The sequence below is a fragment of the Myotis nattereri genome, assembly GCF_964212035.1.
Source record: "Myotis nattereri genome assembly, chromosome: 10".
Classification (NCBI taxonomy): Eukaryota; Metazoa; Chordata; class Mammalia; order Chiroptera; family Vespertilionidae; genus Myotis; species Myotis nattereri.
Genome location: NC_138085.1, coordinates 72,459,420 through 72,481,530, shown reverse-complemented (window position 1 = coordinate 72,481,530; position 22,111 = coordinate 72,459,420). Strand labels below are relative to the sequence as shown.

The 22,111-nt window shown below is 55.5% G+C and overlaps 3 protein-coding genes across 6 annotated transcripts; 1 reads left to right on the top strand and 2 right to left on the bottom strand.

The window, feature by feature from the left end:
- Positions 1–302: 302 nt before the first annotated feature.
- On the bottom strand, positions 303–9,334 carry CGREF1 (cell growth regulator with EF-hand domain 1). 4 transcript variants are annotated; one of them, XM_081100988.1, is made up of 6 exons: positions 9,109–9,334; positions 2,689–2,797; positions 1,568–1,633; positions 1,414–1,484; positions 1,154–1,278; positions 303–926 (listed from the first exon to the last, which is right to left on the bottom strand). In XM_081100988.1, exons 2-6 carry the CDS (start codon positions 2,763–2,765, stop codon positions 501–503), a joined length of 765 nt encoding a protein of 254 aa, XP_080957114.1. In that variant the 5' UTR covers positions 2,766–2,797; positions 9,109–9,334; the 3' UTR covers positions 303–500. The 4 variants fall into 4 exon arrangements, with proteins under 4 accessions (XP_080957114.1, XP_080957115.1, XP_080957112.1 ...); XM_081100989.1 differs by having other exon boundaries at positions 2,689–2,792; XM_081100986.1 differs by lacking the exon at positions 9,109–9,334 and adding an exon at positions 8,688–8,876.
- A 2,728-nt stretch (positions 9,335–12,062) lies between these two features.
- On the top strand, positions 12,063–17,447 carry ABHD1 (abhydrolase domain containing 1). Its single transcript, XM_081100985.1, has 9 exons — positions 12,063–12,283; positions 15,104–15,264; positions 15,600–15,782; positions 15,968–16,013; positions 16,165–16,277; positions 16,405–16,578; positions 16,752–16,800; positions 16,900–17,065; positions 17,171–17,447. The coding sequence occupies exons 1-9, from the start codon at positions 12,182–12,184 to the stop codon at positions 17,380–17,382; spliced, it is 1,206 nt and encodes a 401-aa protein (XP_080957111.1). The 5' UTR covers positions 12,063–12,181; the 3' UTR covers positions 17,383–17,447.
- Positions 17,396–21,235, bottom strand: PREB (prolactin regulatory element binding). The gene is made up of 9 exons (XM_081100984.1): positions 20,886–21,235; positions 20,148–20,337; positions 19,733–19,953; positions 19,459–19,539; positions 19,238–19,362; positions 18,875–19,048; positions 18,658–18,730; positions 18,313–18,472; positions 17,396–18,130 (listed from the first exon to the last, which is right to left on the bottom strand). The coding sequence occupies exons 1-9, from the start codon at positions 21,018–21,020 to the stop codon at positions 18,036–18,038; spliced, it is 1,254 nt and encodes a 417-aa protein (XP_080957110.1). The 5' UTR covers positions 21,021–21,235; the 3' UTR covers positions 17,396–18,035.
- Between the last annotated feature and the right edge of the window lie 876 nt (positions 21,236–22,111).

The following is a 22,111-nucleotide window of genomic DNA, read 5'->3' as shown; positions in this document are numbered from 1 at the left end:
GGTGTGTGCGAGGCTCTTGATAAATGGTAGTTACTGTTAATATTAAGGGGGGGTGGGTACAGGGTGATGGGGCACATCTGCCCTGAGCTGCAGGCGGGCACTGGGTGTCTGAACACCAGGTGAGGGGGCACAGGAGTGTTTGGACCCCGGGGGACAGGGAGAGGCTGAGCGCTCGCACCCACTGGGAACACGGGGAAAGCTGAATCCCTGCCCCTCCAAGAGGCCTGTCCAGTCCTCAAACCCCCTACCCGCCCTCCCTGAGGTCTGGCCGGGCTGGACCAGTAGACAGATGGCCCAGGGGGATGAGTTTATTCAGTTCTTTATTGGTTGTCCGGGCCCTAAAGCTGCCCCGCAGCATAGGGTCTCCATGGGCCGCACAGAAAGGGCTGCACCTACTGGGACCAGGAGGGGCCAGAGGTGGTCCTTGTCCCCACACTCCCCGCCCTTCGGAGCGCATGTTCCAGCACTGAGACTTCCCCGCACACCTGCATCCTCAAGGCTTATATCTCGTCGTTCTCCAGTTGAATAGCATGAACCTCAAACTCACTTGGGGGGTTCTTAGACTCCAGTGTTTCCCCTGGCTGCTCCTCCGCTTCCTTTCCAGCGTCCCTGGCCTCGGCCTGGGCCCCGGCCTCCCCTCCGGGGCCTGGGGCCTTTTCCCCAGCCTCCTGTCCAGGCTCCAAGGGCTCCTTTCCGGCCTCCACCTGCCCCTTCTCTCCTCTGGGGCCCAGGGCTTCCTGTGCTGCTTGTGGTGGTGGGCTCTCGGCTGACGGGGGCTGCCTCCCCAGATCTTGTGGCTCCGGGGGCTCTTGGTGCTCCGAGTGCCTCGGGGGCTTGCCGGGAAAGTTGACGAGCTCTGCCGGGGTCATGAGCCCGTCCCCGTTCAGGTCCTGCGTCTCCAGCACCTCGTCCACGACCAGGACCACCTGTGGGAGCACACAGCTGCCCTGGGGTCCACAGTGACGGGCGATGCTTCCCGGAGCCCTGACCCTCCCAACGCCCCTCCCCGCTCCCTGACATGCAGGCTTTGAGCATTCCCGGGGATTCGCCAAAAGAGTCCAGATGAAAAAGACCGAAGCCCCAGGGAGCTGGGTCTCCTTCACAGGAAAAGGGTTCCCCCCGACCCCTACCCCCACCCCCAAGCAGGGCTTACTGGGTTGGTGGTGGGAGAGTCAGCGGCTCCGGGGGCCAGAGCTGCTGTCAACATGGACATCAGCTCCAGGCCGTCCAGCTGTCCACTCTGGTCATAGTCATGGAGGGCAAAGAGGTAGAGCAGGACTAAGGGAAAGAAGCTGGGTCAGAATACACGGCAGAGGACAGGAGGAAGCAGGACGCCACGGATGGCTCGAGGCCAGTCCCCGCTCTGGCTGCCCTGAGCCTCCCGTCCACGGGCCCCTCAGCCCAGCCCCTCACCCTGCTCCCGGCTCATGTGCTCCGGCTCCTCTTCCATCCTCTCTAGTCCCTTTAGGTAGCTCCGCAGAAGTCTGCCGGAAAAGCGGACAGTCAGCCCCTGGAGGCCAGCCTGCACCCCACGCCTCACTGCCGGGCCCCCAGCCCAGCGACTCACCGCAGCTGCTCCGGGCCTGGCTGGAAGGGGTTGGGTAGGGGCTGCTGCTGCACTTCAGGGACCGGCCTGGAGGATGGAGGGAGGACCAGCCTTGCAAAGAGCCTCCCTGAGGGCCCAGCCTCCCAGCCTCCCACCCCCAAGCAGATTTCTCGCCCTGACCCAGAGGGAGTTGCTTTCCCCAACTCCCAAAACCTTGTGGAGGGAGGTCCTTCAAGCTCCTCAGAGCAGAGCCTTACTCTCTCAGACCTCTGTGTTTGCAGATTCCTACCTTAGATGGAAAGTGGAAACCCCATAAAACACCTGGCCAGGTAGAGCCAGGTGAGGCCACACCTCGCCCAGACAAGTTGGAGGCCCAAGAAAACAGCGCAGTCAGGGGTAGGGCAGTGTAGACCGGGGCAGTGATTCTATTTTGATGCTGGGCCAACGGGCAGGTCTCTGGCTGAGCTCAGAGGCACTGCCCACCTTGATACAGGCCCTGTTTACACCAGGACGCAACTGGCCTCTTTATTTTCCCAAGCTGTGCCACCTATGCTGGTTTTGGAGTGTAAATCTGCTTGGGGTCTCAGCCAGTCTTTTTTGTCTGTTTGTGTCAGTCTTTAAAGCTCAAGATTTGCTCTCAGATTTGGACGAGGCTATCTGGCCTCCCGAGCCGATCCCGACCTATGACACCAGAGAGCTGGCAGAAGCCGCGGCAGCAACTCCGGTCACTGCTGCCGGCCCTGCCGCTCCTTGTCTGTCCCCCGCCCCACCAGCACCCCCCCTCTGCATCCCCTCTGCATCGGTACGAGAAGAGTGCTCAGAGAGGTGCGATGACCTGCCGACCCCCTAGGATGAGAGGATTACACCCCTTCCCTGGCCCCCAGCTTCTTCCCCGAGCTTCACGCCTCATTGGAACTGAGCTCCTGGCTCCAATGAGTCCAGCAAACACAGATCACGTGCCCACTCTGTGTAGGGCCCTCCACCAGGCTCAAGGCAGAGAGGTTGAGTGGGTGGGCAGGGATACAGAGGTGAGCAGCGCACGTCCCCGTCTCCTGCCTCCCAGGGGCCCACCACACCCTCGGGTTCTCCAGAGACTCTCCTTGCTGCCAGCCCACGGCCCAGAGCCCGCCTGATCCCATTACCTCGCGGTTCCGTCCCTGGGGGCAGCCTGACTCAGGGGCAGCAGCAGCAGCGCTAACATCATCGTCCAAGGTGACATCTCTCCTGGAGCTGGAACAGGGAACACCTTCCCTAGGAGCAGAGTGAGGGAGTCGGGGAGGGGCCTCTGCACAGAGTGGGGATTGGTGGGGTCCTCGGGAACGTCTCCTCTCCCTGCCTCCACCTCTCCCTGCAGCCCAGGTGACAGGACACAGGGACATCAGGGACACCCCCCTCCCCCGCCCCCCCCGCCCCCCCATGGAACTTTGCTCAAAGTAAATTTGACTCCAGACCCAGGTGTAAAGTGCAGGAAGGCCCGCCCTGGAAGGGGCGCGGTGGCAGGAGCCCCTCCCACACCCGGTCCTCGCGCCCTGCTGTGCGAGGGGCTGGGAGGAGGCAGTTCAAGTACATCTGGTTCAGTTCACTCGCTTTACAGAGAAAACCAGCTCAGAGAGGTTAAGAAAAGGGCCAAATTGGAAATGCGGAGAGTGACAAAAAGACCAAGACTTAGAGAGGCAGGCTGTTGGGTTATATTTATTAAAACCTCACCGAAGAACAAATCAAAAGAGGCGCAGACTCCTTGAAACAGGTCTAAACTCAGGTAGGGATTGAAAACACAACCAACCAACCGTGGCCCCAGGAACTGGTACTTACGAAGTGCAAGTAGGAAATCAGATCCCAATATGAAGGAAAAGAAAAACTTCCCCTTAGACCTACACTGTGCAGGCCCATTGGCAACAAAGCCACTTGATTACAGAAAAACAGCGAGAGAGGGGAGCATGACGCTTTGTGACTGTCCCGGGTGTGGGTACATAGCTGAGAGTTCCCCAGGAAGCAGAAGCAAAGCCGAGACCCGAGACCCTGTGCCCGTCTCTAGGTGGCGAATCGCCGGTCCAGGCAGGGGATGAGGACCCTCTGAAGCAGTGCCCTGCACACTGGCTGGCACTGAATTTTTCTGGAAAAAAGGTTCACAGCGTTTAGAGCAGTGGTTCTCAACCTTCTGGCCCTTTAAACACAGTTCCTCGTGTTGTGACCCAACCATAAAATTCTTTTCGTTGCTACTTCGTCACTGTCATGTTGCTGCTGTTACGAATCGTCATGTAAATATCTGATATGCAGGACGGTCTTAGGGACCCCTGTGAAAGGGCCGTTTGACCGCCAAAGGGGTCGCGACCCACAGGTTGAGAACCGCCGGTTTAGTGGATTCTCCAAGAGCACCATGACCCCGACAAGGTTCAGAACCACCGCAAGGGGTGGCAATGCTTCCTAAGGGGGGCGGAAGAGCAGGGAGCCCCTGGTTAACAGGGAGATACAGGTGGGAGCCTGGCCATGGCTGTGCCAGCAGAGCCGCCCCGTGAAGCACAGCTAGACCTGGAAGTCCACACGGAGATGAAGCTGCCGAGAGTCCCAGAAACCGTGTTCAGTTTCCTATGCATCCGCTGACCCCAAAGGACATAGTGAGTCTACACAGCTGGCCCACAATCGCCAGTGGCCAGATGGGTTCCAAAGCCACAGCTGCCCAAAGGTGTTCGCAAACACCGGCTGGCAACATAGGTCCTTGTGCTTTGGTTGTTGGACCCGGGAGAGAACATAAGGTCTTGGGCCCCTGCAAGGGAGGCAGCTGGAGCTGAGATCCTCTGAGTAACTGGGGACCCTCAGAGGTCCCACCACAGTGGACACCCCCTGGTAGAAGAGTGGACTAGAGAAATATCCGGGCCTCATGTCTGGGAGTCTGCTGGTAAACGTCCCAGTGAAAGTAACTGCAGAGCTGGGCAAAAACAGAAAGTATCTTTTCAAATGTGATGAGTTGGCAAGAAAGTAAGAAATTCTCAGTACAGAAGCAGTAAAACCAGTCATCTCGAGGAAAAGTGAGCTTGTAGTCAGCCTTTGCCTTAAGAGTTTCGGCCAAACCCAACCCTGGTGAACTAGAGCTATCAGTTTGAGTGCTTTGTGCAACAGAGGAGACCAGAGAGAAAGCCTGGACCATGCAAGGTGAGGAGGCTAACAGGAGATCCCAACAGCTCAGCTCTCAAAAACACCCTCCCTGGGAATGTGTGATAAGCCTGTTCTAATGTGGGTTCGAGGCCAAGCTAATGCTACCTCTGTGGCTCAAAACCCCAAGCAAAGCATTCATTTTGAAGTGGTCCCTGGTTGACAGCGCCCCAGTTGACTGACAGAAGAAAACGTCCACAACTGAAGGAACACAACTCCAATCCAGGGCTCGAAGAAGCTCCGTAGGTAAAGGTTCAAGGAGCATGAACTCACAGTCAAAAGTCATAAACATACAAGGAAATAAGACACTGCGAATAAGAGCCAGGTAAACAACAGCAGGAAAAACCAGAGTTGTGAAAACTAAAGATATTACAATTCTCACACACATAACATAAAGAATATTTAATACGTTTTAAGAAATTAAAGAGAAGCTTTCAACTCTGAGAAAGGAATAAGAACATAAAAATGGCCAAGTAGATGTGAAGATGAACCAACTATAACGGATGCAAATATAAAGACAAGATGGATTTAAAAAAATACAATGAGTGAGTTACACAGATTAGACACCGATGAAGTGAGAATTAATGACATGCAGATATGCACCTGGGAGCCCTGAGCCATCATGGCAGAGGTCCCGTGGCCCTGAGGCCACCATGCTGAAAAGGCCAAGGAAAGAAACAGATGCCTGAGGAGCCCCAGCCATTCGGGACTCCAGCTGCTCACACCCTCCCAGCCCAGGGACCACACAGGTGAGAGAGCAAACCTTCAGGCGATCCCAATCCCGGCCTTCAAGCTGCCTCAGCCAACACAGAATGCAGCAGAAATGTACTTGTTTCCACGCCCTGCCCAGACTGCGCGCTGTGAGCAAAGGCAGTGTTCTTGTGCTCAGCCACTAAGGTTTGAAGTAATCTGTTAAACTGTCACAGTAATTTTTTAAAAATATCTATTGATTTCCAAGTGGAAAGGAGGGAGAGAGAATCAGAAACATCAATGATGAGAAAGAATCCTTGACTAACTGCCTCCTGCACGCCCCCTACTGGGGATCGAGCCCTTGACTGGAATCGAACCTGGGACTCTTCAGTCCACAGGCCGATGTTCTATCCACTGAGCCAAACCAGCTAGGCTAGGGCTATCACAGTCATTTTTGTTTTAATCCTCACATGAGGATATTTTTTCCATTGACTTTTAGAGAGAGAGGGAGGGAAGGAGGAGGGAGAGAGAGAGAAACATCAATGTGAGAGAGACACATTGATTGGCTGCTTCCACATGACCAGGGCAGGGATGAACCTGCAACAGAGGTACAGAGGTACGTGCCCTTGACCAGAAATTGAACGTGAGACACTTCGGTCTGCGGGCCGATGTTCTAACCCAGGGGTGGGCAAACTTTTTGACTCGAGGGCCACAATGGGTTCTTAAACTGGACCGGAGGGCCGGAACAAAAGCATGGATGGAGTGTTTGTGTGAACTAATATAAATTCAAAGTAAACATCATTACATAAAAGGATACGGTCTTTTTTTTTTTTTAGTTTTATTCATTTCAAACGGGCCGGATCCGACCCGCGGGCCGTAGTTTGCCCAAGGCTGTGAATCTAACCACTGAGAAAACCAGCCAGGGCATCACAGGAATTAGAACTGATTTCACGAGTGTGTGGCCTGCTCTAGGAAGGGCCCTGTGCTTAGTCTAATGCTCTGCTCTCATCGTCTTGAAATTCTTAATCTTATTTTAGCACTGGGCCCTGAAAAGTATGTACTTGGTCCTGAACACTGCCCACATGAATTGCTATCACTCTCCTCTTCGTTCTATGTATCTTCACATTTATGCAGTTATTCAGTAGGTGCAACTGACAGAGAACAGAGCTTTGGAACCCGCCAGACTGAGGTTTGAATCCCAGGCTCACCACACTGTCCCTAATTAACCTGGGGAAGTTAATTATCCTCACTAAACTTTAGTTATCTTGTCTGCATAATGTAGAGAGTACTTACATCATAGGGTTAGAGTGAATATTAATTGGGTAATGAATTACTTCTTGCACAAACTAATGAGTAGCCTCTCATTCCTGTCCCTGCCTATGCTATCTTCTCCATTTGTTTGTTTTGGTTTTATTCTTTTTTCTATCTTCTCCATTTAAAGACCCCGCCATACTTATATCAGATTACTCTTCCTTTGCTGGAACTCCACTGCTCCAAAACCTTCAATGGCTCCCTATTTCTATTACAGCCCAGAGCTGGGCATTCAAGACCTTCTACAATCAGATATCAAGTTATCACGTTAGGCTCATCTTCCAGTGCTCCCCCACACTAACATTTTGCTTCGGGGTTAGTGGAGTCTCCTGACATACTTTTCACTTTCACTATTTTTTTGTTTTTTGGGGTTATTGTTTTTTTTGTTAATCCTTACCCGAGGATATTTTTCCCCATTGATTTTTAGAGAGAGTGGAAGAGAGAGGGAAAGGCAGAGAGAGACACATGGACAGGCTGCCTCCTGCATGCACCCCGACGAGGGTCCAGGACGGGGAGGAGCCTGCAACCAAGGTACATGCCCTTAACCAGAATCGAACCCAGGACCCTTTGGTCCACAGGCCGACACTCTGTCCGCTGAGCCAAACGATCTAGAGCTTTTCACTTTCATTGTCAGAGTTTTTGCCTGAGCTGTTCCATCCTCTCCCTGGAATATCCCGGGCCCTCGTGACGGCCTTCACATTCTGGTTGTAGTCCACTTCACAGACTTAAGTGCTGTGGACTTTTCCTGTCATCTAATAGTATTCTCTCATGTCATCTTCCAACGGTGACATTTTCGGTACAGGTAACCCACCTCCCTCCATTATTTAAAGGAAGCCAGGCTCAGCCTGGTCCGAGCGGCTCACCTGGTTGAGTACTGACCGAGCGCTGAACTGTTTCCAGTTTGATTCCTGGGTAGGGCACATGCCTGGGTTGTGGGTTTGACGCCCAGTCAGGGAGTGTACAGAAGGCAACCAATCAATGTTTCTCTCTCTCTCTCCTTTCCTCTCTAAACTTGTCCTCAGTGACGATTAAATAAATAGATAAGGGAAGGAAGTCAGGCTAAGGCACTTCTAGGAATGAGTAATGAGGTGGGCACAATGAGATTCATTCACACACATTTCTAAGTATTTACAAAGCATTTGTAAGCAACAGAAATAAAGCAATTATTGAACCACTGCCTGTCAAATAAAAATGTTCCTAATCATTTTCTATAACCATATGTGTAAACATAATTTACCCTAATGGCCACATGAAAACCACCACAACTGCCGGTTAACCGATGCGATGTAATTCAGTAAAGTTATTCACATCCTACACATAAGCGTGTGCGCGCACACACACGCGCACACTCACACACATGCACGCAGACACACGTGCACGCACACACATGCGCGCACACATGCACATTCCCAATGACCCTCTGGCCTCTGCTTTCTTCAAGCCTTTGTGCCTGTGCCTGAGGCGAGCGGCCTTGGGGTTAGACCTCTGATCAAATCCTGCCTCTCACAGGCTCACGGGTGGTCTGGGCAGGTGTCTCTGGCCCTGGGATCTTCATTTTAATAACCCAGGGCAGCACCTCTCGTAGGGGAAGGGGCGGCTGCCACGCGATGATGTAGGTTAGCTAATGGCTGGCAGCGAGCAGATGCTTCCTGAGTTCAGGGTCTCTAGGATGTGGCAGGGCCTGTGGCCTCGCATCCAGCGCAGAATGTCTCCCCCAGCGCCCCTGTCCACACCATTCGGCCTCCGCTCCACTTCAGGACGGGAGCCGGGCACCCACAGGGCATCCATTCATTTCTTGCTAATTCTGTCAGGAAGTTATTTGGGACAAATCCTCTCCCTTAACTTATCTCTGGTGCCGCTGGTGCTCCCAGCATCACCCCCACTCCCATACCTCTACCCCACTCCCCCACCCCTGTACCCCACACCTGTACCCCACTCCCCCCCACACCTCACTCTGCTCCCCCGCCCAAGAGAAGAGGCCGCGGCTTACCCCAAAGGGGTCCCCACGCCGGAGCTGGCTCCAGCCTGCCCCGTCCAGCCGGTGGTGACCTCGCGGCCCCGTCCCTCGCCGGCTGTCTGATGAGGATGGAACTCCTGCAGCCCCTCTCCCAGGCTGTGAGACCACCGGAGGGAAAGGCACGGAGGGAGCCCGCGCCCCCCCCCCCCCCGTCCTCCCCCTGCTCTCGGGGTCACCCTCCCGAGGCGCCCGGAGGCGAAGGCCCGCTGCGCCGCGTCCAGCCGCAGGGGATGCAGAGGGACTGCGCCTTCAGCATCCGGCGCAGAGGCCGGGAGGCCGCCTGGGCCCCGCGCCCGCACCCGCGCGGCGCTCCGGAGGCTGGGGCGAGGGTCCCCGGCCGCCCCCAGTCCGCCGGCCCGGGGGGCGGGGGGTGTGGGGCGGGGCTCGGACCCACCTGCAGCAGCGCGCTTGGCTCCGGCAGGGGCGGCTTCGGCGTGGCCAGGGCGGTGCGCCAGCTCCTCGCCGCCGCCCTCCCCTGGGCAGCTCCACGTGGCCGCTCCACGTCGCCCTCCCGGCGGCAGCCGCCGCCCTGGCCCGGGCAGAGTCCTGGTCGCCAGCCGGAGGGAGGGCAGGGCAGGGCACCCGCACCGCTCGGATCCACCCCGCCCGCCTTCCGCAGCTCCACCAGTCTCCCTGCCCGCTCCCGCTGTGGGGAGGGGGAGAGGGGGGGGGATTGGTGCACGTGGCTGTGTGTTGCAGGAGCCTGTGCCACAGCAGGGGGTACTTTGTGTGGCTGTGTGTCCGGGTGACAGTATGGGCCGGTCGGAGTGTGGCCAGTGTGTGACTGGCTGGCTGGTGTGTGATGGTGCAGGCGCATGTTGGGTCTGGGTGTTGGGGTGTCTGGGTGAGCTCTTCCTGAGTTTGAGATCGCAGTGACAGCTGTGACTGCTGTCACAGTGCCGGTGTGTGTCGTTGTGTGACTGTGACTGCACATCTCCGACAAGTGGCTCCGTGTGAGGCCTGGAGGGGTCTGGGAAGCGCCTCCTCTTAAGGGTGATGGTGGCAGCTGTTTGCCAGCGCACAGTGTGGCTACAGCTTTGTGTCAAAATGGAGTGTCATCAACTTAGTCACAGTGGTCAGTCCCTCCACCAGGCTCCAGACTACGCCTTCGCCCACCGGCCCCAGGACTTAGTTCTTTGAATCAATGACTTCTTACCTCGCTGGAGTCTTCATCTTCTCCTCCTCCACCAGCTTCCATCACAACAAACCCGCTCTCATCAGGGTCCTCCTGCCACTTTCCTGGTGAACGACTCCATCTCCTTGGATCACGGTACCTGTTGGTTTCGCCAACACCATTTCTCTCTCTGTAGTCATGTCTTCTTCGTTTTCTTCATGCTTCGGAATTCCTCTGGGCTCTTTCCTCACTCCCCATCTGTTCATGTGCTCATCTGTTCATGTAGCTTCCATCACTCCGTATTATAGGTTGAACTGCATCCCTCGAAATTTTACACGTTGAGGTCCTAAGCCTGAATACCTCAGAATGTAACCTTCTTTGCAGGTAGAGTCACTGCAGGGGCCCAGGATGACTTCGTACTGGAGTGGGGTGGGTCCCTAATCTAACATGACTGGCATCCTTATAAAATTGTGGACACACATGGAGAAGAGCATGTATAGACGCAGGCAGAGATCGGGTGAAGCTTCGACATGCCAATGAAAGCCAAACATTGCCAGCAAAACATCAGAAGCTAGGACAGAGGCCTGGGACAGGCTCTTTCTCGAGGCTGCCAGAAGAACTCAATCCCGCTAGCACCTTGAACTTGGACTTCTAGTCTCCAGAATTGTGAGATTCTAGTCTCCAGAACTGTGATTCTTCTAAAACAAATCTGAACATGTTGCCCACATCTTCATCAAACTCTCTGATGGCTATGCTCCACCCTTAGGATACACTCTAGCATCTTTTATGTAGCTGCTCACAACCTGGTTTCGGCCATCTCATTGGCTCCAGCCACACCAAGTTTATTTGGTTCCTAAGAAGCCTCTCACCTCCAGGCTCTGCTTAGGCTGTTCCCTCTCCTGGAACATCTGTTCCCTGCCCACCTCCCCTTGCCTGCCTGGAAATCTACTCGTCCTTTGGTTTCGCCTTAAGTGTATTGCCATTTAGCATCTGGGTATACTTCCTCTGATCCCATGGTGTCAGCACCTTGCTCTATTGCAGGGTTTCAACCCGACTACAGACTTGAAGCTTCCGGAGAGCTTTTAAGTTATATTGATACCTAAGCTCTGACTCAGACCAACTACAGGGTGCCCCCCAAAATGTATATGCACTTTGAATGATTACAAAACCAGTGTGTATGAACACACAGTTCATTTTCAAAATTTAAAGAGTTTACAGAAGTGAATGATTTTTTTTTTAATCAATGCCTGTTTTCAAACTGATGACCGTTCTGGTCCAGGCACTGCTGATAACTCAAAGCAATGGAATCACAAACTTCAAGAATCATTTTGTTTGGTATTTGTGTGCCCTCAATTTGTCCACTATTGCTGTTTTTGTAAACTTTATCTTTTATGTATCCCCGTGAAATAAAGTCTAGTGGCACTTTAGGATAAATATTTTTTGTTGAAGTTTAGCCTGGCTTCAGCCACTATTTCAAATCAGTTAAACTTGAAAAGGGGTAAATATTGAGTCATCAGCTGTTAAAGTGTGTTCACATTTTATGTACATAGGTGCGGCCTGGGCACGGGTCGGCTTTAAAAGTCCCGGATGCTTCTCCCGTCAGCATGTGAGCCAAGGGGAGCACCACGGCTCTGGCAGGCGGCGTTTCGACATCCCAGGGAAGCCAGGGACAGCACTGGGCCTCCCAGGGCCAAGGGGGTGAGGAGTGAGTGTCTGCTGCACTCACTTGACAGGGTTACATCACGCAGACGGACACTGAGCGACTTCAACCCGCGTGCGGGGCTGTGTGAGCCGCCCGCTCAGTGGCCGCGGGGCGCTGCCCTGTGAGCGGCTGTGTCGTGGGAGCCCCGGTGCATGGCCACACTGTGACACCGCAGGGGCAGCCACCGCGTGAACTGACCGCTTCCTGAGTGTCAAGGTCACTGCGAGTGGCTCTTCTGTGTGACAGGGCAGGGCGTCACCCCTGGAGCGGCTGAGTCCCGTGCGCGAGGACCCAGGCTGGGCACTCACCTCGCCAGGCGGCCAGGGGAAGGGGCGGCGGTGCCCTCGGAGATGGCGGCTGTGGGCGAGGCGGCCCGTCCCGCCCCGGGGCTGCCCCGCATGTGACCCAGAGGAAGCAGGCGGCGGCGGGGAGGACATCTGCCGGTCACTCGGTGCAGCTCCGCGGGCCGGACGCAGCCCCGCGCCCAGCACGCGCTCTCCGCCCGGGCGCACAGCGGGCGGGCCGTGGAGGCGGGGCCGGCGCGGCGTCCAATCGGGCGCGGCGGTGCGGCCGGCGCTCACCTGCGGACCTGGAGTCGGAGCCAAGGCCTGGAGCCCGTCAAGACCTGGGGAGCAGAAACCCAGCCCCGCGATGCTGTCTCTCTCCCTGTGTCCCGGGACACATCTGTTCTTTCTGCTTCTGAGCCTTGGCACTGCCCTCTACTTGGGCTACTACTGGGCATGTGTGCCCCAGGTGGGTGCGGGTCCAGAGCTCTGGCCGGGGAGTTGGGGGTGCTCGGGTCTAGAGGGTAGCTTCCAGCAGGGAGCCCGAGCCCTTTGTGGGAGCTGGCATGGTTGGGGCTCACTTCCCAGGTGAAACCGGATGCCCCAACCCCACCACCACCCCGCCCCGCGCTCCAGCCAGGCTCACTTTGCTAATCACTGCCTTATGGAGAGCCATTCCTTTGCCTGCCTAGATCCTCTGCATATCTCCTGCTCCGCTTGCCAGATGGGCCTTTCGGGCATCGGAGGGGTTCTGCTCTCCATGATGTGGACAGACATTTGGGGAGACGGGGTGGAAGGCATACAGCACGCGACGTTTCCTTGCCTTCCCCAGCAGTCTAGCGAAGTTCCTCATTAGCTGCACTGAATGAAGGAACCTGAGCCTGGGGGTTGTGGCTAACTCCCAGCACCGCCCCATCAGATAGCAGTAGGCCTGCTTCCCCGGCTCAGGATTAATGGATAACCCAACTGCCCTTGCTCATTCAGCCTTGTTTTAAGTCCTGGGCACTCCATGTCTAGTGAAGTGAGCAAGGATGAAGAGGCTGATTTTGATGAACTTGGAGATTATATTCTCACTGAAATTTAGGTAAAGTACATAATTTACATATCCAGAAAAATCTAAAGATTTAATCTTTATTGAACTCTGTTTTAAGCAGCTGAGTCTAACAAGAAACCTATTGATTCAAGCCCTTTATGAATAGGGAATTTTACTATTACCTAGACTTTTCTGTATTTCCGGAGCTTTCAACATTCACATATATTTTTTACACAAGAAGTCTGCCTTAATAAAACCATTTAAAAAGTCCAAACCTCACAATACCCTATAAATCTTACTTTATATGTCTGATTTGGAAGTCACTTATTTCAGACCTTAACATTTTCCTTTGCTTGCAACAAGCCTCACAGAAGTCAGAGACCTCTGGCACTTCATTCTGCAAACCCTTCCCTGACTTTCACCTACTGGTTAAAATGCAGGAAAAGTGCCATTCCGGAGGCCCTGACGATGTGGCGTTTGAATGGTCTAGCATGGAACAGACTGGTTTTGATTCATCCACAGCAGTGGTTCTCAACCTTCTGGCCCTTTACAGTTCCTCATGCTGTGACCCAGCCATAAAATTATTTTTGTTGCTACTTCATGAATCGTCATGTAAATATCTGATATGCAGGATGGCCTTAGGCGACCCCTGTGAAAGGGCCGTTTGACCGCCAAAGGGGTCGCGACCCACAGGTTGAGAACCGCTGGTCCACAGTGACCAATGGGCATGTGACTATTTAATTCTCAGGAATGAGGCAAGAAATACTTCACTATAGTTAAAATGAAACCCACATAAATCAAACCTGTGACCTAATTTATTAGGACCTTATTCTACACCACTGAGCTGCTTGACCAAGAATTTAATAAATTGATAATTCAAAATCTTGATGATTAGGAGGTAATATGTAGTATAGTGACTAAGAGCACAAGCTCTAGAGTTGAACAGACTTGGGTTTGAATCGCAGCTCCCCCACTAACTAGGTTTAGCAAGCTTCATGACCTTTGACAAGTTACTGGACATTCAAGCCTGTATCCACAGAGGGATCACATTACTTAAAGAGCTGTTGTGAAAATCACAGGATATAATCATGTAAAATACTTAGCACAACGCTTGCAACATAATGAGCACTCAATAAATTTTACCTCCTAGTATTAGTGGTAATATAACATTAATTCTGCTTTGCCTCTTGTTTGCTGTGCGATTTTGGGAAACAACTTAATCTCTGTGAGTGATAGCTTCTTCACTTATAAAATATCCTATCTCATAAGGTTGGGCTTAGCCTAGTGCCTGAATGTAGCACACAGTGAATCACAGGTGTTATCCCGGGGCTAAGGGCCAGGGTGCGAGTCACATCTCAAACACACTACCAACCTGGCCTCACCAGCTCATCATTTACCTAGCCCCCTTCGAGAACCAAGACTGCAGAAGAAAGAGGAATCTGGTCCTCAGGTTCCTTAGGGCCTGCGACAGAAATGCAATTTCTATTTCGAGTCTGCACAGCGTACTCCTTCCTACGCCTCCTATGTGGCTAGTCCTCATTCACTTGTTCTACCCGGAAGAACCAAGCAGAGGGGGTGTAAGTCAGGGGGGAGTGCTCACTCACCTCACCTGTCCCTGTTGTCCCATCCCTGTTGCCTTCTCCCCGGCTGGCATGAAGGAAGAGGAAACCTAGTCACATGGGGACTAGTCCTCCTTTAGTGTACGGCCACACAGCAGGGGCCCAGGAGCGAGAAAATGAGGTGCTGTGGCAGGAAGAAGCCCTTCAGCAGTGAGCACACAGTAGGGGACAGGAATAATCAGCAATGGGTGCTCACATCAGGGAGCCAGACGGCTAGCGCTACTTTTAGAAAGACGACAGTGTGTAAAATGCAACTGCAAGACAAAGGTCACAGGTTGAATGGCGCTACATTTCTTCAGCCTCTGTCTGGGGTCCCGATCCTTGCTGCAGGGGGGCAGCCGGGCAATTTATCTATATTACTGCTCTCTCCAAACGGGGCTGGGGCATGGGTAGGCTAAGTCGGGGAGGCAGCACCAGTCAGCTGCTGCAGCTCCCAGCCTGGCGGAGTCTGTAGGGTCAGTTCTGGAGAGGTGACACTCCAGGACGGCAGTTCTCTGGGCCTCTAGCTGGACTGTATTAACACAGGTGACGTGGCCATTCGGACTAGGGTATGCTAGACTCATTCCCAGCTGAAGCAATGCCCTCTCTGGCTTGGCACAAAAATCGGGGAGTGAGGCAGATTGTATTGTGATTGCAGAGGCCTCAGCTGGTGACTGGGTCCCGGTTTCTGGCCTTCCTGGAGCAACACTGTCCAATCACTGTGGAAACTTTCTATCCGACGCTATGGTGTTTTGAGGGGCGGCTACAAACCATCTTCCGAGCCTTACTGCATCCTCGGCCTCCAGTCTCTTACTGGAGGTAAGAAGGGGGGGGGGGGGGGGAGGGTGAACACCAAGCTGCAAGTATAGGGCAATCTCTTCTAAAATGAAGGTAATCTTTGCCATCCACCTCACAGTGTGTTGAGGGTAAAAATGAGTGGCTCTATGGAGGGCTATTTAACTGCACAACCATGAGGTAATGTTGAACCTTTTATGTCCCTATTACACCTTGTTATAGTCTGGTTTCGCATAATGTATGCCCGCAGATGATGGCGATGGGAGGTTTGGGAGCTGTTCTGGTGGGGCGGGGGCAAATCTCTTGAAGTATATGGAGTTCCTAATGGTATCTTTGTGTGTCCTTTTCTCCAAAACCAGTGAAGTCCTCCACACTCCAGACGGAGGACAGCTCCTGCTAGACTGGGCTGGCCAGCATGACGACAGTCAATACCCTGACCCTGCCACCCAGCCCATTGTGTTACTGCTTCCTGGTATTACAGGCAATAGCCAGGAGACATATATCTTGCATCTAGTTGACCAAGCTTTGAGGGACGGTTATAGGTAAGGATGGACCCAACCCAGAGGAGCAGGGTGGTATCTGAGAACTGGTAATAGGGAGGTCAATTCAGAGCTATGGGGAGGTGGGGCTATCTGGAAGGCACCTTTGGCCTGGGGTCTTTCTGAAGGCTGGCAAAGGGGAGGGGCTGCTAGGGACAGCCTGGCTAAGATGTACCCGTGTGCCACAGGGCTGTTGTACTCAACAACCGGGGTTGCCATGGGGAAGAACTGCTGGTGAGTACCCTGCTTCCTCAGAACAGCTCTGAGGAAGATCCTTGGAGATCCTGGGCCCTGGGGCTCTACTTACCTCTCCTCCCATCTCCCTCCCATCTCCCTGCCTCTGGCCAGGGCTTCCCTCCTTACCCAATGACCTGGTTTGCCTCAGACCCACAGGACCTTTTGTGCCAGCAATACTGAAGATCTGGAGACAGTCGTGAACCACATAAAGCGCCGCTACTCCCAAGCTCCACTGCTGGCCGTGGGCATCTCTCTTGGAGGGTAAAGGCCGCCTGGACTTAACCCAAACGCCCCGTCTCTCTCTCTGTGTTTCTTTCCTCTTCTGTCTTCTCTGTCCCAACTCACTAATGCAAACCCTTCTTTCATGGTCACCGGTCCAATCCTGCAGGATATTAGTGCTGAACCACCTGGCACGAATGGGGCAGGCTGCAGGGCTGGTGGCAGCACTCACGCTATCTGCATGCTGGGATTCCTTTGAGACCACCAGCTCCCTGGAGACCCCGCTCAACTCACTGCTCTTCAATCAGCGCCTCACTGCTGAGCTCTGCCGAGTTGTGGACCGGTAGGGTCTTGGCAAGTGGGAGGGGGTGGCAAACAGGGTAGGATGGCAGGCATGCTAGGTCCTCCCAGTGCTTGGGTCAGTTCTATCTGGGCTTTTTCACTCATGAAATCAAACAGAGGCCTGGGGCTCTGGGTCAGGTCCAGGAGGAGAGCCAAACCTGTGCTCTTTTGCAGAAATAGAAAGGTGATGGAAAAGGAGGTCAATGTAGACTTTGTGATACAGGTATAGTCTTTCAACCATCTCCCCTCTTCCAACTACTCTTCCATTATCCTCCTATTCCTTATCCTTAACCTGGCCTATCCCACCCTCCACCACCCACAGGCCCGCACAATACGTCAATTTGATGAACGCTACACAGCTGTGGCCTTTGGCTATAAAGACTGTACTACCTACTACCAGGCAGCAAGCCCAAGAACCAAAGTGGATGCCATCCAGATACCTGTGCTCTGCCTCAATGCAGCGGATGACCCCTTCTCCCCAGCCCGTGGTGAGCACCCCAAATCTCGATGCGTTAGGCCCCAAGGACAATGGGCCGTGTGGTGTAAGTGGAGAGAGCCTGGTTCTCAGACCTCCTCTCCAACCCCTCCTCCAGCCTTTCCGATACAGGCTGCCCAACAGTCGCCCCACGTCGCACTGCTCGTCACAGCCCAGGGCGGCCACATCGGCTTCCTGGAAGGCCTGCTCCCCTGGCAGCACTGCTACATGAGCCGCCTCTTCCATCAGTACGCCAAAGCCATCTTCCAGCACTCGGCAGAGCTGCTGGGCCGCAGGGCTCTGTCACCTTCCGAGGGGGGCAAGAGCTGACAACAGTGCCAGTTGGGTCTCAGTTCAGGCTTCCCTGTTTATTAAATATCAACTTTTCCTGTCGCACGGGCTGAGGTTCACTTTCCCTTTTCTCAAAGCTAGGGTAGACCATCTAGGAACTTATTGCCCATTTAGCCTGGCTGGCTGAGAGCTACCCAGCTGAACCCACAGATTACTGCCTGGGTCTGCCTTTTGCTCCTTCCTTCCCAGGCAGGTGCTTGCCCCAGCAAACACAAGGGGCTCATGTGAAGGGCAACGGGCCACAGGTTGTGAGGAGGAGAAACGGATTGCTTCTGCAGAAAGGACAGCAGTGACTCCAAATTCTGGGGCACCTTCACATATTTCTGGAGAAAGGATAAGCTCACTCTGGAGCCCCCAGCAGACAGAGGAGAGGAGGCAGGTGGTGTGGCCTGGGCTGCAGACACCACTGTCCTGAGTGGATCCAAAGATGAGTTCAGGGTTCCCAGAACTCAGTCACACAAGGCCACGGTCAAGCTTTAACTGGGAAGGGCAGGCAGTTCCTGTCAGGTCTCCTCAGAGGCCACTTCTGCTGTGGACCCAGGTAGACGTGGAGTGAACAATGGTGTCGGGGCCTCCAGCCTGGTCCAGAAGGTGGCAGAGTCCCAGGCCCCTGATTCCCTGGGAGCAGGAGACTAAAGAAAACCTGGAAAGGCACTCTGGAGCAGCAGAATGGTCATGACAATAAGCCCAACACATAGCAGCAGCAGGAGCCACACAGGAACACTCCCTGCAGGGGGATAAGAGGAGAAGTCAGTGGGCAAAGGGGCTTCACATGCCAAAACACAGAACCCTCAACCGACTCCACTCAAGGAGGGGACAGATGGCTATAAATGAGCAGCCCATTCTCCAAGAGGCAAATATTTGCTACAGCTAAAGGTGGGGTGGAACCTGCCCGCCCCAATGACTCACGTCGTGAGGGTAGCAAATGCAGCTGGCAACGACTATCCACAGCCACAGAGAACAGGGCAGTTTCGTGGGACCCAAGGAGCTCCGGACCGCGACCCTTCTCGGGTAGAAAGGCCACATCCGTCACTACAATGCCATGGGCCTCCCTCACGTAGTACAGGCGCTAGGGACAGGAGAACAAGGGAAGGAAGGCTCAGTGGGAAACATTCCTTCTGGAAACACGTCCCCTGCCCCCCAGGCTTTCCCTCTATAGGCTGGGCCAGACTCCTCCCTGCACTCATGGTAGAAGCAGGCCTACAGTCCCCGCCCCAAAGAGCCCCCAGAACTGTGCCCACCTCTACCCATTACCTGGAGAGAGAAAGCTATGTAGATGGCAACAGATCCAGTGACTGTGCCCAGGCCTAGGAAGGTGCCCGACTCACTGAAACAAACAACACAGCGTTCACTGTCCTGGAGGCCTGCGCAGCAACACTCCTTCCCTAATGAGTCCTCAGGGACTCCAGCAGGACCCTGTGGAGCTCCCCCAGCCACCCTCACACCAAGCCACGCCAGCACCGTCTCGGACCTGACAGTAAGGCAGGAAATGACTTCATGGCCACAGGGTTTGGTCCGAAGAGGCAAGAAGGTAGAGCCGTCCCAGGCTGTGAGGTAGCAGGGTGGGGGCTGGCGCAGACGCTTGTGGGGAATCTGCACTGTGAAGAGTCGTAGCCCCGTAGGCTGGTCTGGAACCTGCCCAAACCTGGGGGCCAGTGAGAAGCGGTTCAGCTCCTGGGGCCTGCCCAGCCCTCCTCAAGAGTTTTGTACCCTCCTGCACCCTGCTTAGGCCCGAGGTAATACTCGCCAAGATTACCAGCTTCCCCCAAGTCTTTTCCCACTCCCCTTCCACACCTAGATTGAGCCTTTTAGCCACCCTCCAGGACCTTCACACCTGCAGGCCTGGTAGCGGTAAGGCGTGTTAGAAAAAGTGGGTCCATTCTCTTGCCAGTGCAGCTGTGTCACCAGCTGATCCTTCTGCCACACGAAGGCCTTAAGGTCCCAGCCCACAGTTACCAACTGGTCAGGAATCAAGAGTTTGAGGAGGGACAGTTAGGAGATCCACGTACAGAACAAGCAGCACAACCACCTTTTCCCACCCTCCCGCCTCCTCACCTTGCCATCAGGCCCCAAAGCCAGGTCCTCAATCTCCCCTTCGTGGGCTTTGAACTCCAGCACTTTCTCTAGGCTGGGTACCTGCAGCCAAACCACCACCACGGTTATAACGCCCGGGTACCCGCTAGAGCGCGGCGATTCCCACCCGCTTCTCTTCTAAAGGCCGCTCGCCCCAGACTTCGCTCACTACTTCCCAGAACCCACGTTCGCTTTCTCACAATTCTGGCCTTGCTGCTAAGGACGCCCATCCTCCCTAACCCCCTAAAAACCGTACCTTCCAGACGCGCACGCAGCCATCGGTGCCTCCAGTGGCCAGCAGGGTGTTATTGTGGTTGCAGCATACAACTTTCTGCAGCGGATCAGGGCTGAAGTCTGTCTGCACCGCCTGCAAATTCTCTACTCTCAGTTCCACCCCCTCCTGGTGCGTTTCAGCTCCAGATTTCTTCTCTGGGGGAGCCGCCCCCTTTCTTTGTCGAGGGCCCTGCTCCTTGGTGCCTGCCACACAAACAGCCCACCAACGTCCAGGCTTCCGTGAGTAAGCGATACCGGCCCCCTCTCTACGCGGCTGGTGAACATCCAGCTTCCCCCCTGCGACCATGACCCCCCTTCCAGCTCCTCTCCTTCAGAGACCAAGGTGAGAACTGACCCGTTTCATCCCTTTCCCAAAAGCTGGAGGGCCGGCTTCTCACCTGCCTTCTCTGCCTTGCTTTTGTCCTTCGGCTGGGTCTGGAAGCGCAGGAGCTGACAGTGGGCATCCTGCCCTGCAGCAAGGATGTTGCCGGCCAGCGCCAAGTTCATAGTAGCCCGTGTCTCCGTGTCATGGGTGTGCAGCAAGGAGGCGCTCAGCCGCCCGTTAATCTGCTCCAGCTGCAGAAAGTGCTGTGGGAGAGGGGGCCGGCATGGGCGAGGTTCAGGGGTGCCCAGGTTAGCTCCAGGGCAAACCTGCCTCCGGTGGTCTGATACCCTGACCCTTTGCTGACCGCACTTCCTAGTTCACCAGGCTTTCTCCAGCCCCCAACCCCTGTTTTCTTCTGAACCTCACAAATCCGTACAGCAGGCAGGGCTGGGATCATTACCTCCAGTTCACAGAGCGATAGGGAGACGCTTAGAAGAGGGAAGGAGACCGAGCCCAAGGGCCACACGCAGCACGGTCGCCGCTGCTGAGCACGGCTCGGGGCTCCCGGAACAGCCAGGACAGGACCCCCCCGAGCTGCTCCCGGGGTGCAGCGGAAGCGCGCTTGACCTTAGCGTCTCTCCATAGCCCTGTGCTTAAGCTCTCGGCTGAAATTCGCGTCGGACGCCCGGCTGGCCGGGGGTTTCCGCGGGGCGGGGGCGGGGTCCGAAGCTGGGGTGCGGCCCGCCCCCGCGACCCTCCCGGGGTCGCCCTCAGCCCTCGGTGACCCAGCCAGAGTGGCCTGCGCTCTCACCACTCCATTCTTTATGCCCGTCTTGGCGGCGCCGCCGCCGCCCGCAGCGATGAGCAGCCCCGTGCTGGGGTCCACCTGCAGCGCGTACAACGGGAACGGGGCCCGGTAGAGCTCGGGCGCCCGGCGCCGACCCATCCCGCTCGCCGCTCGCCGCTCGCCGCGCGCTTCACTGTCCGCCCCGCGGCCTCCGCGACATGCCGCGCCCGGCCTTCGACTCGGCCCCCGCCGCTGCTGAACTTGACCCGGCCGCCGCCGGGGGGACTCCCGATCGTCTCACCCCGCGGGGACGCCCAGACTCGACACACACACTGCAGCCGGCGTCTCCGCTCGCGGCCACCCACCCCGGCCTGGCGGACGCGAGTGCGCAGGCGCGCCCGGCCCGCTCCCCTCGCGCAGGCGCAGAACCGCCGATCCGCGTCAGCAATCGCCGGCCGCGGGGGGAGGGGGCCGACCTCCGGCGCCGGGACCCGGGTCTCCGCCCCCCGCGGCGACGTCAGGCTCCGCCATCTTTTTGCGGGGCGGGCGCAGCGCGCTCTGGCCTCGCGGGAATGTCCCGCGTGGAGAGGAGCTAATACAGGCCTAGGAGGTTCGTGGACCTTTAACAAGGAAATCCTGGGGTTGGGGCTGCCTGTCTTCCAGACTGAGACGCAGACGCATACAAGCGCCGCCTTTACGTTTTACCCCAGAGAGGAAGTGATCTGCCCCCACGGTCACACGCTGGACATGTGGCTTGTCTGGCCTCTGAATGCAGGCAGTGCGAACCTGAAAACAAACCTGGCTTCAAAGCCCGAGCCCACCGCTTTCTAGTAGGAGGAGACGATTTACCTTAACACCTGTCCATCCTCGTGGCTCCGACCCTGCACCTGTGCCCTGGGGACCCTGCACCTGTGCCCTGGGGCGGGGGCTGCTCCCCTTGGACATCGCAGAGGCTGGCAATCCGGCCCCCAGCAGGGCAGATCTAGTCTCCACCCTCCCGAGGGGGCCCTTGGTTTCTTATCTCCAATGGGAGCATCCTGGTGGTTCTCTGCAAGTGAATGCGAAGAGTGCCCTTTCCTGCAAGGAGACACCTCCGGTTGCTCCCCTGGCCACATCGGCATGCATCCTCGTTAACCTAAGGTGCACCCAGCGGAAGGGACCCAGTGGCTTCACCTTTGGGGATGCCATTATCTGCTTCACCAAATTTAATGTGCAAAGGGCCAGCCAGAGCCTGGCGCATCTCAGGTGCG